Below are 16,245 nucleotides of genomic sequence, written 5' to 3'. Positions count from 1 at the left end.
GGGCTTATCCGACGTAAAAATCGCACACGATCCGACTTGAGAAATGATTATATGGCTCTTAATAAATGCTGCCACACGAAGTAATGCAATTTGTACGCCCCCTCGAAATTGGCGGTACTGGCCAACTGAGAATCTGCTGCGATTATTGTGGAGCGCTGCCACATGAAGCGTCGCCAGTCGCTGAGATAGCTCTCTGCCTTCCAAATCGGATCCTGCACGATTTTCACAATCTCCCTCCCTTAAACAAATGTTTAGTTAAGTGAAATACCAGAAGTTGCTTGTTGAAATGCCCGATTAAGGTGGTAATTCGCGTCCCGTACGGCATCAAGTGGATGCGGACTTAGGACCCCGCAATTCTCAAAAAAATATCGTCCCAACAATATTGATCATCATCATCAACGGCACAACAACTGGTATCCGATCTAGGCCTGCCTTAATAAATCATACATCCCGGTTTTGTGACGAGGTAAACCAAGTCGATATTCCTAAAAGCTGTCTGGCGTCCTAACCTACACCATCGCTGCATCTCAGGCAGGGTCTGCCTCGTCTTGTTTTTCTACCGTAGATATAGATGCCCATATAGATTTTCCCGGCTGGATCATCGTCATCCCATCCCTACGGATTAAGTCATTCGCTCACCGTAACCTATTGAGCCGGATTTTATCCACAGGCTGACGGTCATGGTATCGCTCATAGATTTTTTCGTTATGTAGGTTACGGAATCGTCCATCCTCATGTAGGGGACCAAAAATTCTTCCAAGGATTCTTTTCTCGAACGCGGCCAAGAGTTCGCATTTTTTCTTACTAAGAACTCAAGTCTCCGAGGAATACATGAGGACTGGTAGGATTATTGTCTTGTACAATATTGATGATCCATTAAAATTGGCAAATAATCTGTTGTCAATTAAGTTTGCAGCATTTTCCACCGATCTCGGCAGTTTCTCTAAAGAAATCAACTTCCCAGCCAGTCGATTCCGAATTCTCGAGATTGAGAAACTCAAAAATAGAAGAACACACCCATTTTTTAAAATTCCGCTCCATTTACACTCAACTTTTCTGACTAACAAAAATCAAACAATTAATGTTTAGTATACTTAATTTTATTGGTTAACATCAATTAGTGACTCATGTTGTTCCTCATAATCAAGTAATCTGGAATGAGAATAAATGCAACAATATTAGCGAATGCCTCCTTCCAAATAAACACAAAACATACTTCACTGAGTTCGCTCGTTTCCGGTCAATAACTTTTTTATACAAAACTTTAATGATTTTAAGTAGCGGGTCAACATCGCCGTATTTTGTCAATATCGCCAAAAAAATAACTGCTAATAATACTGTTATTGATCCAATACACAACGGAAAAACGTTAATTTTACTTTGTGTGAAAAGTAACTCAAATAAGACTGAAAAAGGAATTTGCATGGAAAGAACAACAACACCGAGCACGGATGATGTTAACAAACAGCCCCAAAGCCTGAATGTCTCGGACAGAACGGTTCCAAATAGTCCATTCAGAAATATAATGATCAATTGGCGTTCACTTGGTAGCAGAAACGATTCAATTTGTAAAAGATCTAATACAAAAAACAGTGGCCACATTAAAATCAGGTTCCACAGTCCAACAAATCCTGAAATTGAAAGGAGTTTTCTATTAGGGGAGAATCTGAATTGCCAGGTTAACGAAAGGAAACTTACCCAAAAATAACGGTATATCAAATTTATCCTCAATTATATTCTTTGCCAAAATATAAACTAGAGCAAGTGATGTAAAAAATGCATTCAAAAGAGACAACATACACTCCCTAGAAAATATAAAAGCTGAATCATGAGCGACCGTTACTAGCACTATACCAGACATATTAATAAGGACAGCGATGAGCTTAGAAAAACTGAATTTATCACTATTGGTTGATGGAAACATTGATGCTAAAATTAATGTAAATAAACTCGACGTGGAGCTAAATGCTGTGACGATTGGCGTTTCTGTGGAATTTATTGAAGTATGATGCGAGTACTTTCCAATGAAGTACTGAAAAAAATACGATTGAATGATTTAGATGAATTCTTGCAAGGAATGTTCCATACGTACCAAGATTGAATATAGTAATGCAGCCTTGGCTGTTTGATGATGAGTTTTTTGTTTGCGCAAACGGAGACTAGCACTATATGATAGTCGCGACATTAACGCTTCAGAAGCGTCCACTGAAGACATCTCGCGAACTTCTGCTAATTTACTAAACCTTACGCTACGTATAGTTGAGTCATCGCTTTCTGTGCTACTTAAGGCATCAGACTGGATTGGTACAAAGGAGGAATCACTCTGGAAATAATATGTGAAGTTTGATTAGTTATATTTAGGAAAGAGAATTTGATAAATCCAATATTACTTTTTAGAGTCCTCCATTTTGAAGGAGACTAAATCTTCTTAGCAACGTATTTAATTCAATGTTCAGTTTACAGTTCAATGGGAGTAATAGTGGCGAAGTAACACACATCTCAATATCTACATCACCTACAGCCACTATCCTTTTCCGCTTTTTTAAGGTTTTGTGTGAAATAAAACCTTATTAGAATCGAGTGGGTGTCTATCTGTCTGTCACACCCGATTTATTCGGAAACGGCTAGACCGATTGTCACGAAAATTGGTGAGAGTGTGTGATCTGTTGTTCCATTTACATACATTTTACGATATTTTGTGCTAGGTTTAAGGGGGAGCTCCCCATATATGTGAATGGAGGGGAGCGGGGAGGAAGACCGTATAGGTCTGCCAACACCTAAGCATAGTACCAGTTAAGAGTCCTGTTTGCATACTCGGGAATGGCGTGATTGGGAACTGGACCAGAATCTGAAATTTGTAAGTTGGGGAAATACGCTAAGTTACTCGCATGCCGGAACAACGAAGAAATGCCAACTCGACGGTGTGTGTGTGGAGCCAGAAAATTAGTAATCAGTGTGCCGCGGCTGAACGTATTCTGACCTGATACATCCTTTGCTTCAGGCCGTCTGAGTTCCCTCTCTACCTTGGCACCTACCTAATTCGTATTAACTCCAATGCAAGCGTGCCTTTCTGAAAGTTCTGATTTACAGAGATGAAAGCAGTTCCTGATATTATCAATGTCCAACAAGAAAGTCCAATAAAATTAAGAATTTAAGGAAGCGTTGACGGAAAAAGGATACGCGAGGGATTTGAGGCAACATGGTAGAAAGTTCATCAACTCCTCAACCGCCTCGATGATCATTACGACCTTCTCCGTACTTTTCGTATACTTTTCGGAAAATAGGTTATTCCTTAATTTATAACACCACTTCTTAGGGTAATTTTCATCTACACATAAGAGTAGTATCGAAGCAAACACTACTACAGACCTCAATGATGCAGTTCTGGGTACTAGAAATCTCCCCACTCAAAGACTGGAACACTTGGACAAACATTGACCGAGTATGCTCCCAGTGGGGTTTCTCCAACAGGTACCCATTGGAAGGGCTGCCACCTTGGGATCGTGGCTATCGCCCTCGCCCTTATCTTTCGTTAAAGGATATTCCCTCATTCAATGAGGCTTTAACCACTTTGGCAGCTCCCGAGCATCTCCATTCGGTTTACAGTTCGGATATAGACTGATAATGCTCCAGAGTAAATTGAAGAACGATAGGTACGAAACAGGTCATAGAATATTTGGGGGTATATGGAAGAATTACGAAAAAACGTGGGAAATCCAATCCTTGAATAGTGATATTAAGGTCCTCATTTACTTCTCCTAAGGTGGCGCAAAAAGACCTAAGCATCAATGGCAAGGCAATGGTCACCATCAAATTAGTAGCTCAGAGATTAGCGAAAGCTGGACTTTATTATTTGAAATAATAAAAACAAGTCTGGATTTGTTAGTGCTGATGAAGGGACAAGTGGTTCCCGAAATATCGGTATTTGCAAGGCCAATAAATTAACACTAGCCAATAGGAAAAGCAAGGTTGGGGGTTGGGTAGGGCTGACAACCCTACACGGAAAACAACCTGTTACGAAGCCACAACAGGAGCCTCGGGTAGGACGGATGTTAAAACGACGGACCCGGCAACGACAAAGGAACAACGATTTGCGCATTTTCTCATGGAACGTGCGCTCCCTGTACAGAGATGAAGCTGATAAGCAGCTAGCCGATACCCTGTCCCAATATAGGGCTGACGTAACAGCGTTGCAAGAGATGCGATGGACAGGGACCGGTTTCCTGGAGAAGAGCCACTACACCATATATTATAGCTGCCATCCAGTAAACCATGTGCTCGGAGTAGGTTTCTTAGTCAGCCAAAAAATGAAACCTGCTGTTATCGGCTTTGAAAGTATAAGCGAACGGCTATGCACTCTGCGTTTGCGAGGCAAGTTTAGAAATATAAGCCTCATAAACGTTCACGCCCCTGCAGAGTCGGAGAAGGATACCTTCTACGAGGCAGTAGAAAGAACCCTCGAAGCCCGTCCCAGATATGATATCAAAATCATACTTGGGGATTTTAACAGCCAAGTAGGGAAGGAGCCCGTATTCAGGCGATACGTTGGCTCCCATAGCTTACACGAAAAAACAAATGATAACGGACTGCGGACTATTCAATTAGCAGGGTCACACGAAATGGTTGTTGGAAGTACCTGGTTTGCGCGGAAAGCGGTCCACAAACATACGTGGGCCTCTCCAGACGGGACCACTTTCAACCAAATTGACCACGTGTTGATCGAACGCCGCCACCTCTCAGCCTTGATGAATGTCAGAACATATAGGGGGGCCAATATAGACTCGGATCACTATCTCGTTGGCATGGTGCTCCGAGCTCGAATAACAATACCACCTAGAATCCCCTCTGACAATCAGGTGAGAGTGAACACTGAAGCCATCCACAACACAACCCTCCGCGACACCTATAAGAGGGAAATGGATGCCGCAATAACCGCACTCAATAGAGGACCTGGAGATGAAGCATCAACTAATGATCTTCACAACCACCTGAAGAACGTTATCATGGATACGGCCACAAATATACTTGGCCCCAGCCGCAAAAGGAGTCGGAACGGCTGGTTTGATGATGAATGTAAACTAGCAACGGAACGGAAGAATGCCGCATACCGAGTAATGTTGCATTCTCAAAGAACGCGGGCACGCGCAGAGACTTATCACGAACTCCGTCGAGCGGAGAAGCGACTTCACAGACGGAAAAAGGAAGCCTGGGAGAACCAACAAGTCTGTGAACTAGAAAAGTACAGGGAGCAACCGCACCAGGCGCGGAAGTTTTACCAACAAGTCAGCAGGATGAAGCCTTATACACCTCGATGCTCATCCTGCCGAGACAAAGAGGGAAATCTGATTTCCGACAGAATGGGCATATTAGAGCGATGGGTTGAGTACTTTGATGAGCTACTGAACAACCAGAACATCGGCGAGTTGGAGGTCTCGCCAACTGAAGACGACGGACAAATACTGCCACCACCAAGTTTAGGAGAAACAGTCCGTGCAATTCATCGGCTAAAAAATCATAAGTCGCCAGGAGCCGATGGAATTACAGCCGAATTGGTTAAATATGGAGGCGACCAGTTACACCAAGTGGTTCACCAACTTGTGCTCAAGGTATGGGACAGCGAATCAATGCCTGACGATTGGCAACGAGGCATAATCTGTCTCATACATAAAAAGGGAGATATCACACAGTGCAGCAATTATAGAGGTATCACGTTGCTGAGTACCATCTATAAGATATTCTCCACTATCTTGCTAGGCCAGATAGCCCCATACGCCCAGAACATCATTGGCCCATACCAAAGAGGCTTCACTCCAGGCAAATCAGTGACAGATCAGATTTTCTCTCTGCGGCAGGCGATGGAAAAACTGTTGGAATATGGACAACAGTTGCACCATCTGTTCATCGACTTTAAAGCCGCCTATGATAGCATAGCCAGGGTAAAACTGTACACGGCCATGAGAGAATTCGGTATCCCGACGAAATTAATAAGACTGACTAGGCTGACCCTGACCAATGTGCGAAGCCAGATAAAAGCAGCAGGATCACTCTCAAGACCATTCGACATCAACAACGGTCTACGACAAGGGGATGCGCTATCATGCGTCCTCTTTAACCTGGCCCTCGAGAAGGTGATCCGTGATGCTGAGGTGAATGCAAGAGGTACGATCCTCTTCAAGTCCACCCAACTACTGGCCTATGCTGACGATATCGACATCATGGGAAGAACCACCCGAGACGTTCAAACTGCCTTCATCCAGATCGAGCAGGCGGCGCGAGATCTTGGGCTGCACATCAATGAAGGCAAGACAAAATACATGATGGCAACGTCAGCACCGAAGACGAATCAACCAACAACATCAAACCGCACTGGTCAAACACAAGCACGAACAAGAATAAGGATAGGGGAATACAACTTTGAGACCGTTGACAATTTCTCCTATCTAGGGTCGAAAATCACAACCGATAACAACTACGATGATGAAATCCGCACACGGTTGTTGTCAGCCAACAGAGCCTACTTCAGCTTACAAAGACTGTTCCGCTCGAAACGTCTCACCATAGGGTCAAAGCTCTTACTGTACAAGACTATGATCTTGCCAGTCCTCATGTATTCCTCGGAAACTTGGGTTCCTAGCAAGAAAAATTGCGAACTCTTGGCCGCGTTCGAGAGAAGAATCCTCCGAAGAATTTTTGGCCCCCTACATGAGGATGGACGATTCCGTAGCCTACACAATGACGAAATCTATGAGCGATACCATGACCGTCCGGTTGTGGATAAAATCTGGCTCAATAGGTTACGGTGGGCGGGTCACTTAATCCGTATGGATGAAGATGATCCCACTCGGAAAGTCTATAAGGGCAATATCTATGGTAGGAAAAGAGGACGAGGCAGACCCTGCCTAAGATGGAGCGATGGCGTGGGCCAGGACACCAGACAGCTTTTAGGGATATCGAATTGGTGGACCTCGGCGCAAAACCGGGATGTCTGGAGTTCCTTATTAAGGCAGGCCTAGACCGGATACCGGTTGTTGCGCCGTTGATGATGATGATGATGAAGTTTTTATTATTTCAAAAAATTTTATTGTTAGGAATATCACGTAATTACACTCAGATAGACTCTATTATGACGATAAATCCTTTTCCTTAGCCCAAAAAAAAACATTGGACTTTTTACATACAGGAACATGTTGGAATTTCGAGTACGCAGATGATTAATCAATCGACTTATCGGGATCACTGGTTAAACGATGAATGTAAGCTAGCAACGGAACGGAAGAATGCTGCATATCGAGCAGTGCTGCACTCTCAAAGGACATCAGCACCAAAAGCCAAAGAAACATTAGTAATAAACATGAGGATGACGGAATCATCCATCCCTATATAATGGCGAAATTTATAAGCGATACCACGACCGTCTAGTTGGGGATGAAATCCGGCTCAATAGGTTGCGGTGGGTCACTTAATCCGTGTGGGTGAAAATAATCCACTCGGAAATTGTATAAGGGCAATATCTGGTAGAAAAAGAAAATCTGGCTGACCCTGCCTCACATAGAGCGATGGCATAGATTAGGACCTTGGTGCAAAACCAGGATGTCTGGAAATCTTTACTCAGGCATTCCCAAGCCGGATTACTGCTGTTGTGCCATTGATGATGATGAGCTTTACAATGAGAAGCCGGGCGGTTCTCGGCAAGTAACGCATGAGCACTTCTTGTCGAGTTTCGATTAGATTTTATCGGTAAATTTTGTCTTAAGGTAGCGTTTTATTCAAATACGGCGATGTTATTTTTAATTGTGAATTGTAAGGAGCTGGCCTCTCAGAGAAATGGTAAATCTAACCAAGTATGAAATATTTCAACTATTCCGACCGAGAAAGTTTGCAAACACATCGAAAGTAGTCTAATGAATCAATTTAAATTTTTTACTGACCGGAAAACAATTCAATTTCATTCGCTAACGTTTCATTGATAAGATGTTTGACTGATAAGATGTCAGTGAAATGCATCAGGCAAATTTTTCTGATGATTTTGTGCTTTTCGGATTGTCAATCCATAATTGACTATGCGAAATATGATAGTAAATTCCATTTCCCTTTTATTCCAAAATTTCCTTCATATTCCTGACGAGGCTATAACTAGCGCCTCAGATATTTAGCTGGAAGCTTTGCCATCGAATAACAAGTGGTGTAGTTCATGTCGTGTCATGTGTGATTTGTATTTCTACCTTGAAACTACCGTTTCAATCTTATTGTTCGAGGCATCAAGAGGTGTGGGATATATGCGCATTTTTTTTAAGTAAAACTTTTTGTTTTAAGTAGAAGTTTAAAACAAATTATTTCCATTTTTAATCTAATTTATAATTTCCTACGTGGTCTATTACATACTGCCAAAGCCAGCAAAGAAAATCAATGTTTTTTTCTAGAAAACAGATGACTTGAATGGGAAACAATCTGTAAATTCGGTTTTCAGAGCATCTTTGTTAAAAAACTCCTTCGCTTTCAAATGATTGTCCAAGGGTCAGACCAAGTAAAAATTCGATGGAACAAGGCCAGGGAGTACAATGGTTGGACCAACTTCTGTTATCCTGACTCCGCAATGTTTCCCTAAGAAATTTCAATAGTGTGAGGTCTAACGTTGTCATGGTGCAAAATAGTATTATTCCTATTCACCAGGAATGGACGTTTTTTCTTCAACACTGTTACCGATTCTGCAGTGTTTAATATTTTTGTAAAGAACCCACCTCCCACACCCAGTGATCAAACAGTAAAGCAAATCTTCCAATTTTTGTCTATTTATGTGTGAAGCGTAATTGTCCAGGCGACCTTTTTTGTTTAACTCATGGGGAACCCCGAATTCCAATTTTCGCAAGGGGGGATCGGATTCTTCTTTCTATGGTGGTACGGTGTATGTTAAACCTCTCTGATATTTCAGCAATTTATTTATCCTCCTCCTCCAATACCACTAACAATTCATCGTTTTCAAGCGCGTTTGGTCTTCCTGTTTTCATTTCACATGGAAAACAATTTACTGCTTTTAGAACGTTTCCATTACGTGTAAACCTTTCTTGGAGGAAGATTTGTCAATTGGCAGTTGATATGAAAATTCTCATGGGTTTGTATAAGTCTTTATATCCAGAGACAGTTGAATCGATTATACAACAATTTGGAAGTCTTTACTTAGTTAACTCAATTGAAAAACCCACTTTTAATCTATGTGTGCCAAAAAGTTACTATCTGCCTTCTAATGCTTGGATCAGGCAGGCAGGAGGTCTTAGTTACAGAATATATGTTTCTCACTTTTATAAATTAGAATGCGGAAAAATCAACTAAATTATGCAAATTTTTCTGAAGGACGTCTGTTTAAATCTAATTACTACATAAAATAACATTGAGTCTTAATGTAAACTTACCAATCTATTATAATTTGGTGTATAGTTTTCATCCTCCCGCGTCATTTCCATTATCTATGAATTTAAAAGGAATCAAATTATTTTTCAAACTTTCCATTTATCATTTATTCTCTCAAACTTACACTATAGTTTTTGTTGCGTGTACATGTTTCTCGTAATGGTTCTATGATACCGATTACAAGTAAGTACAATGCAAACATCGACACTTCTGTGTATGCACTGAAAAATGGCTTATTGCAGTTGTCATCTTTCAAAACGTACTGCAATGGAAATTCTAGGTAGTTTAGGAAGGAATTACACTAATTTAAGGCATTACCTTTCTAACTTTTTCTGCTAAAACACAAAAAACATCGAGAATTATCAAAAGTAACACGCCAAAACATATTTTATATGATTTCTTGAACATGTTATGATCTACACTATGCATCGTTTAAAGTCTGAAAAATAGAAAAGGATTTGTTATATTTTCTGGTTCAAAGAAAGTACTTATAAAGTGAGGGCATGTACGGGTATATGCGTATAAGGGAAGGGATATATCATGTATAATTTGGACTAGTTTTGAGCATATATTGGATTTTTACATATGCAATAATATGAGATTCTATCTCTAATATCTATTATAGCAAGGAAATTCGATAAGTTTAGTCCTCTTTTCTCTCGTCATTTTTCTTGCTCTTAATTATTACTGATTATTTTCGTTGGCATCAAGCCCGAAAAAGAAGAACACTTTTCGATTTTTGATCTTATTATACCTAAGAGTCAAATCTGTATCCGACATCTAGGTTTTCCACGCGTAACAGTCTGTAATTCCAAAAATCAAGTCTTAAACCGCTACTTTTATTTTAAAATTCAGGCCATATACTTTTTGCAATTCACTTTGATTTTCAGCATCTTCATCATCAATATTATCTTGATTGTTATGTATGCCGTCAATATCACCAAACTGTGCCTCTTCAGTTTTGTATGCTGACTTCTATGAAATGTTCTCTTTCCAGGGGCAAATACCTTGAAGTTGAAGAATATTTTCTGATGTAAATAATAGAATCATTATCAACGGCGCAACAGCCAATGCTTTAGTAAACATCTCCGGATCTCCCTTTGTTGTAACAAGGTCCACAATTCCATATGCCCAGCAGCTGCCTGATGTCTTATCCTACGTCATTGCTTCATCTGGGGCAGGAACTACCACGTCTTCTTCTCCTACTATTATATAAACATTGCCCCTATCCACAACAAAGCTACAGTTTTCCGTTATATACACATATGTCCATCCTCTTCTGGTGGACCAGCAATTCTTCGGAGGTTTCAGAAGCCGTTAATGATTTTGATGCAATTAAACCAATTTCTTTGAGAAAATAAATGGCTTAGTTACTTCACATCGACTTCTCTGTTTAGATCAATCTTAACTAAAGTCCAAACGACGAACCTCCAGAATCGATTGGCAGGCAAAATAGATACAACTGAAGATGCGACTATTGCACCAAATGAAGGGGAAAAACATGGAACTAAGTGGCTAACTCATCTCCCTTAAAGGGTCAAGATAGGAACTAAGCAAGAAAACATCATCATAAAACCCTCCGAACAATGATTATAATTCTAAAATATCCTTGAATGTTTTGATGTTTCTATTACTAAGCTAATGCTGAAAGACATCGTGTTATTTGGAAATGTATCACCTAAACGTCCATGAATGTGGATTCATTACTTACTTAGGGAGGAATTAATTCATTTGTGTTAAATAAATAGCAAGTTTTAATACCGCAAGTTTTCCCATTCGTACATAGTTAAAAATGCAAAATATTCCTTTATATATTCAACTCCGCCGTTCATATGAGTTCACTTTATATGATGATGAAGATGCCCAATTTCGACCTTGTGTAACTTTGTTAATAATTGTTTGATTTCCTTCAAACTTTCCAAAATTGTGTATTATATTATTACTTATAATGGTACCAAATTGTACTTCTTGGTTAAACTTATAGGGAATCTTCGAGTCAATTTCTAGAACATTGTATTATACTACTAATTAATTTATTTGAGCAGGTATCCAAATGGAATGTATTTTGAGGCCTGGCTTTGTATAAGTGCGCCACTTTGATTTTTTTCAGATTTTTCGGTCGGATAGGTTCTGAAAGCAAGCTCTGTTACACTCTTTAGACATGAATTTTGAGCCCTCACTTCCCTATATTGCACCCAATATCAGAAATAAGATTGATTCGAAAAGTACTAATCTAGCCCTCTCATTTGATACCCCACATGATCATATTCTGTGAAAACAATTTACACCACCTTTTCACATATATAGGGAACACTCTTTAAATCAACAGATAGAATAGCCTCATGCGTTTCCCATTAAATCGGATGTCACAGACAAACAGACATTAAATCAATTCTAATAACTGTGTATAATATTATACATTTGAATCCAAAAGTCGTCTCTGTTGCAATTTATGTATGTTAAAGAAGTGTCGTTAGACGAAAATTCAATTTTTTAACTAATATTTTTAAATATGGGAGGCAAAACGTTCTTCACGCGTTAAAATTAGCCACTTTTAGAGTGAGCGCAGGGTCGGGGTTTTCTTTTTAGTCAAGACGACTAGTTCGGTTTTTTGCAACGCAAGGCTGAAACCATGAGCCGTCAGTGAATCGCTTACCCACCACATCAATATGGCATTTCGAGTTTTAGCAGACTATTTTAAGAAATGTACGATAGGCTCGGCCCTAAGATGGGTCCCTGTGCTACCTCCGACGTGATCTTCATCTTCACCTGGACCTCCAGAATGCGGTGATGAGAAAGTCCGTTGGATAATGGAAAACCAGATTGTGTACCTTTGCCGGGATAACGTCAGATCCGCTGTTGTCATCAACCGAAACGAGTCTATCTGTTCGACATTAACTGAATAGACTTTTGGAAAAGTCTCCACGATTCCACATCCATCCTGTCAACCAGCTCGTGCCCAGCAATGAGTTTGCTTTTGTTTACCACGCTGCGCTTCCTTTTAACTGATCCGTACCCTATCATTGTGGTGCGTGCCACCTCCCCGTCGTTTAAATGTTGTTCCAAACAGCGGAACTAATAACACTCTGAGTTCTTCAGGGTATAGAATCCCAATAGGTCGTCGGTACCAGGTTCATAACTGAATTTAGGACGCTGCTAGCTGTAGTGCTACCATCTCCCGAAGTGTCTTCCTGCCTGGCTCTGCCTATTCCAAGAAGAACTCGCAACCCTTTCACTAACGACACCACTGACTCCGACTCGGAAGTCCGGAACACTTATTTAGCAGCCGAAGTCGAACGCCGTTTCGAACCTGATTAGCAGTAGATCCGCTTTTACCTCCTTAGCAATCTGTGCTAGCAACTGGTGAGCGGTTGCATTCCCGTATATGTTGATTTGTAAGATGCGATCATGTTAATTGCGGGCATATTTCCGTTAACATTTGTACATATGTATGTTATATATAACATACCAAGTTATCTTATAGGTAATTGTCCCTTTCGATTATGGAAAGAAAAGGAAACTGAGAGATCGTCATTTTTTTATATATATAGCTGAGATACAGTTTTTCACGCTGTACTGCAATCGAGTTAGAAGAAAATTGTACCAACTGGTCCTCCATGTTGGGGGTTGGGTAGAGCTGACAACCCTACACGGAAAACAACTTGTTACAAAGCCACAACAGGAGCCTCGGACTGGACGGATAATACAACGACGAACCCGAGAACGACGAAGGAATAACGATTTGCGCATTTTCTCATGGAACGTGCGCTCCCTGTACAGAGATGAAGCTGACAAGCAGTTAGCCGATAACCTGTTCCAATATAAGGCTGATGTAACAGCGTCACAGAAGATGCGTTGGACAGGGACCGGTTTCCTGGACTGCGGATTATTCAATTAGCATTATCACACGAAATGATTGTTGGAAGTACCTGGTGGTCTCCAGAGGGGACAATTTTCAAACAAATTGACCACGTGTTGATCGAACGCCGCCACCTCTCAGCTTTGATGAATGTCACAACATAAAGGGGGGCCAATATAGACTCGGATTACTATCTCGTTGGCATGGTGCCCCGAGCTCGAATAACAACATTTATTTCAGCTTACGAAAACTGTTCCGCTCGAAACGTCTCACCATAGGGTCAAAGTTCTTACTGTACAATACTATGATCTTGCCAGTCCTCATGTATTCCTCGGAGACTTGGGTTCTTAGCAAGAAGAATTGCGAACTCTTGGCCACGTTCGAGAGAAGAATCCTCCGAAGAATTTTTGGCTCTCTACATGAGGATGGACGATTCCGTAGCCTACATAACGACGAAATCTATGAACGATACCATGACCGTCAGGTTGTGGATAAAATCCCGCTCAATCGGTCATGATGGGCGGGTCACTTAATCCGTATGAATGAGGATGATCCCATCCGGAAAGTCTATAAGGGCAATATCTATGGTAGAAAAAGAACTCGAGGCAAACCCTGCCTAAGATGGAGCGATGGCGTAGGTCAGGACGCCAGACAGCTTTTAGGGATATCGAATTGGTGGACCTCGGCGCAAAACCGGGATGTCTGGAGTTCCTTATTAAGGCAGGCCTAAACGGGATACCAGTTGTTGCGCCGTTGATGATGATGATAATGAAATTGTTGCCATACAAAATATTAGAGACAAAGCCGTCAGCTTGTCTACAAAAGCTGGCATAAGGCAATCTTAAATAAATGATTTCTTCGCTTCCCAATCTCATTATTTGGTATAAGTTCTTTGAAAAAATATATACGCCTAATTAATCTTTTAACATGTAGTCGCAGACGATTATTTACATTATTAAAAACGCTTGGAAATTAGAAATTATAAGAAATTAGAATTAGCCAAAGCTTTTTTTTTTCTAATTTTCAAGCGACCGTTGAAATATTTGTGGCAGATGTTGGCCCCATCATTTTTCGTTGCGGTCTGTAAAGTGTCTTTAAATTCCTGACAGGGAAAGGGGAGTTACTTCACCATTATACGACATATATCTGATGAATATGGACAAAGTCGAAAACTTTAACTTTCGTTATCTCGATAAGTATAGGGAGATATCGGAAAGTTTTATGTACTATTTTTGTCTTATTTTGAATTTCTTTATCAAAATCCGTCATCAAATCGCGGCCCCACGCAAACCGTAATCTATCCGAGAGTCTCCGAAGTAGAAAACGTGCGAATAATGAATAGTAATGAACCCTACTGCATAGGGTTCGGAAAAGTAGTCTTATTCAAAAAGTGGATTTACATTGCATTATTATTTTCCGTTAAAATGACCAATTCGACTCATAAACACTAATTACGGCACCAATTGACCAAAATGAATCAAACATTACTTCCGGGGTTTTTTACGACTCAACCAGAAAGCAGACATTTAGCAAACATTTGTGATACCTTTTAGGCAATTGCATTCCTTTGAAGTTTTGTCAGTCACAAAACACTGTTTACGGCTTAACATATTCATTACACACTTGATTAACTGCTGTAACTGTCTCGTTTCATACTTAGTTTGAAGTACTTATTTTCTATGCTCGCTAGATCACGAGTTCTGCCACCTTCTTATTGGCTTTAACTTGATTGTTATTGAATTATAATTTCGGACTTCTAAGAAATCAAGATAGACTTCCGAGCGAATAACTCCTAACACCTGGGCAGTTGGCGAATTTCGTTTTAGGTTGCAATCGGACATTGAAATGAACCCGTTAGGTAGACATTCATCAGATTCTCCTGGGCAATACGTTCGTACCAGACGAGATCCCAAAAATACCCATTCTATTGTTTTAGTTGCGATAACACCTGTCTCTATGTAAACAAATTACCCATTCAATTTCGACTCCTCATTCTTCCCATAAATTAGAGGAAATCCGCAAAACTGATAAACTGAACACAATGCAGATTACGATATTATGTCAACAAAGGAACGTTAACAAGTGCAATATCTTTAAGAAAAGTCACAACACCTCGAAACACCTGATATCCTCTACCACCAAATGCCCAACACTTTACCTACCATAATCGTCCGACATTCTATCCTTGCAGGCTAAGCCACCAGCAAATCATTCGACTCAGTGTTGAGCTAATCACTGCACATTTATGTACATTCGAATCCGCTGATTTAGAAAAGTCACTCGAATAATTTCAAACTAATTTATTCCGCAGATAAGTCCATTCTGTTTGTATGACAGCAACTAGCAGACTAATGTTAACGACATTTATCCAATTTCTCCAACGAATGTCAGCTTAGTGGGAAGTGCAATGTTTAGATAAAAATTTGCAATTGATCTTATCAGCGAATAGTCGAGGAAAGTGTTTTCTGAAATAAGGAAATAAGTTTACTAATGTTACGCTAAATTTAATTACGACTATTCAATTAAAACGAACAATTATCAAAAATTTTATTACCATTTTCGCAATACTTCAACATATGTCCTTCGCCACTCGAGGATTTCGTACAATCCATCAATCCTGAAGCCAATTGGAACTGATCCTGCCAATTTCGTCATACTGGGAGGTGTTTGCAGATATTGCTATTTTTGTCTCTTTCTGATGCATGGCAAATTGTCGGCATTGATCAATACAGTATAACTGAGACTCCGCCCCCTTCTGAAAAAATGTTTGTTTGCATACGGTGAACACCTGATCAACCTACCTAAATTTTGTCCGATAAATTTTACATTTTATTTCTTAATAATAAATTATAATTTTTTGACTTTGATGCTCATTTGTTATTGTCGAAATCACCTTAAATAAATGAATAATAAAGAACCATCTTTAAATCATAGGAACCGCCTTTTTAACCATAATATTCCAAACGTATGTGGACAAATAA

At 40.2% G+C, this 16,245-nt stretch overlaps 1 protein-coding gene across 2 annotated transcripts; it reads right to left on the bottom strand.

Moving 5' to 3' along the window:
* Positions 1-1,078: 1,078 nt before the first annotated feature.
* On the bottom strand, positions 1,079-16,061 carry LOC119657672 (solute carrier family 35 member F5). Of its 2 annotated transcripts, XM_038064702.1 has the most exons (9): positions 15,819-16,061; positions 15,427-15,729; positions 9,724-9,844; positions 9,530-9,667; positions 9,408-9,461; positions 2,093-2,323; positions 1,699-2,032; positions 1,217-1,631; positions 1,079-1,152 (listed from the first exon to the last, which is right to left on the bottom strand). In XM_038064702.1, exons 3-9 carry the CDS (start codon positions 9,832-9,834, stop codon positions 1,101-1,103), a joined length of 1,335 nt encoding a protein of 444 aa, XP_037920630.1. In that variant the 5' UTR covers positions 9,835-9,844; positions 15,427-15,729; positions 15,819-16,061; the 3' UTR covers positions 1,079-1,100. The 2 variants fall into 2 exon arrangements, with proteins under 2 accessions (XP_037920630.1, XP_037920639.1); XM_038064711.1 differs by lacking the exons at positions 15,427-15,729; positions 15,819-16,061 and adding an exon at positions 15,236-15,355.
* Positions 16,062-16,245: the final 184 nt, after the last annotated feature.

The sequence above is a fragment of the Hermetia illucens genome, chromosome 1, assembly GCF_905115235.1.
Source record: "Hermetia illucens chromosome 1, iHerIll2.2.curated.20191125, whole genome shotgun sequence".
NCBI lineage: Eukaryota > Metazoa > Arthropoda > Insecta > Diptera > Stratiomyidae > Hermetia > Hermetia illucens.
The sequence above is the reverse complement of the archived record's forward strand: the minus strand, read 5'-3'. Positions and strand labels throughout refer to the sequence as shown.

Excerpts from the sequence above, each read along its gene's own strand:
- LOC119657672 (XM_038064702.1), bottom strand. The coding sequence starts at position 9,834 with ATGCATAGTGTAGATCATAACATGTTCAAGAAATCATATAAAATATGT. Across the intron at positions 2,033-2,092 it reads CATTACTATATTCAATCTTG|TACTTCATTGGAAAGTACTC; the intron begins GTACGTATGGAA and ends TATTTTTTTCAG. Across the intron at positions 1,153-1,216 it reads AAACGAGCGAACTCAGTGAA|ATTACTTGATTATGAGGAAC; the intron begins GTATGTTTTGTG and ends TTCTCATTCCAG.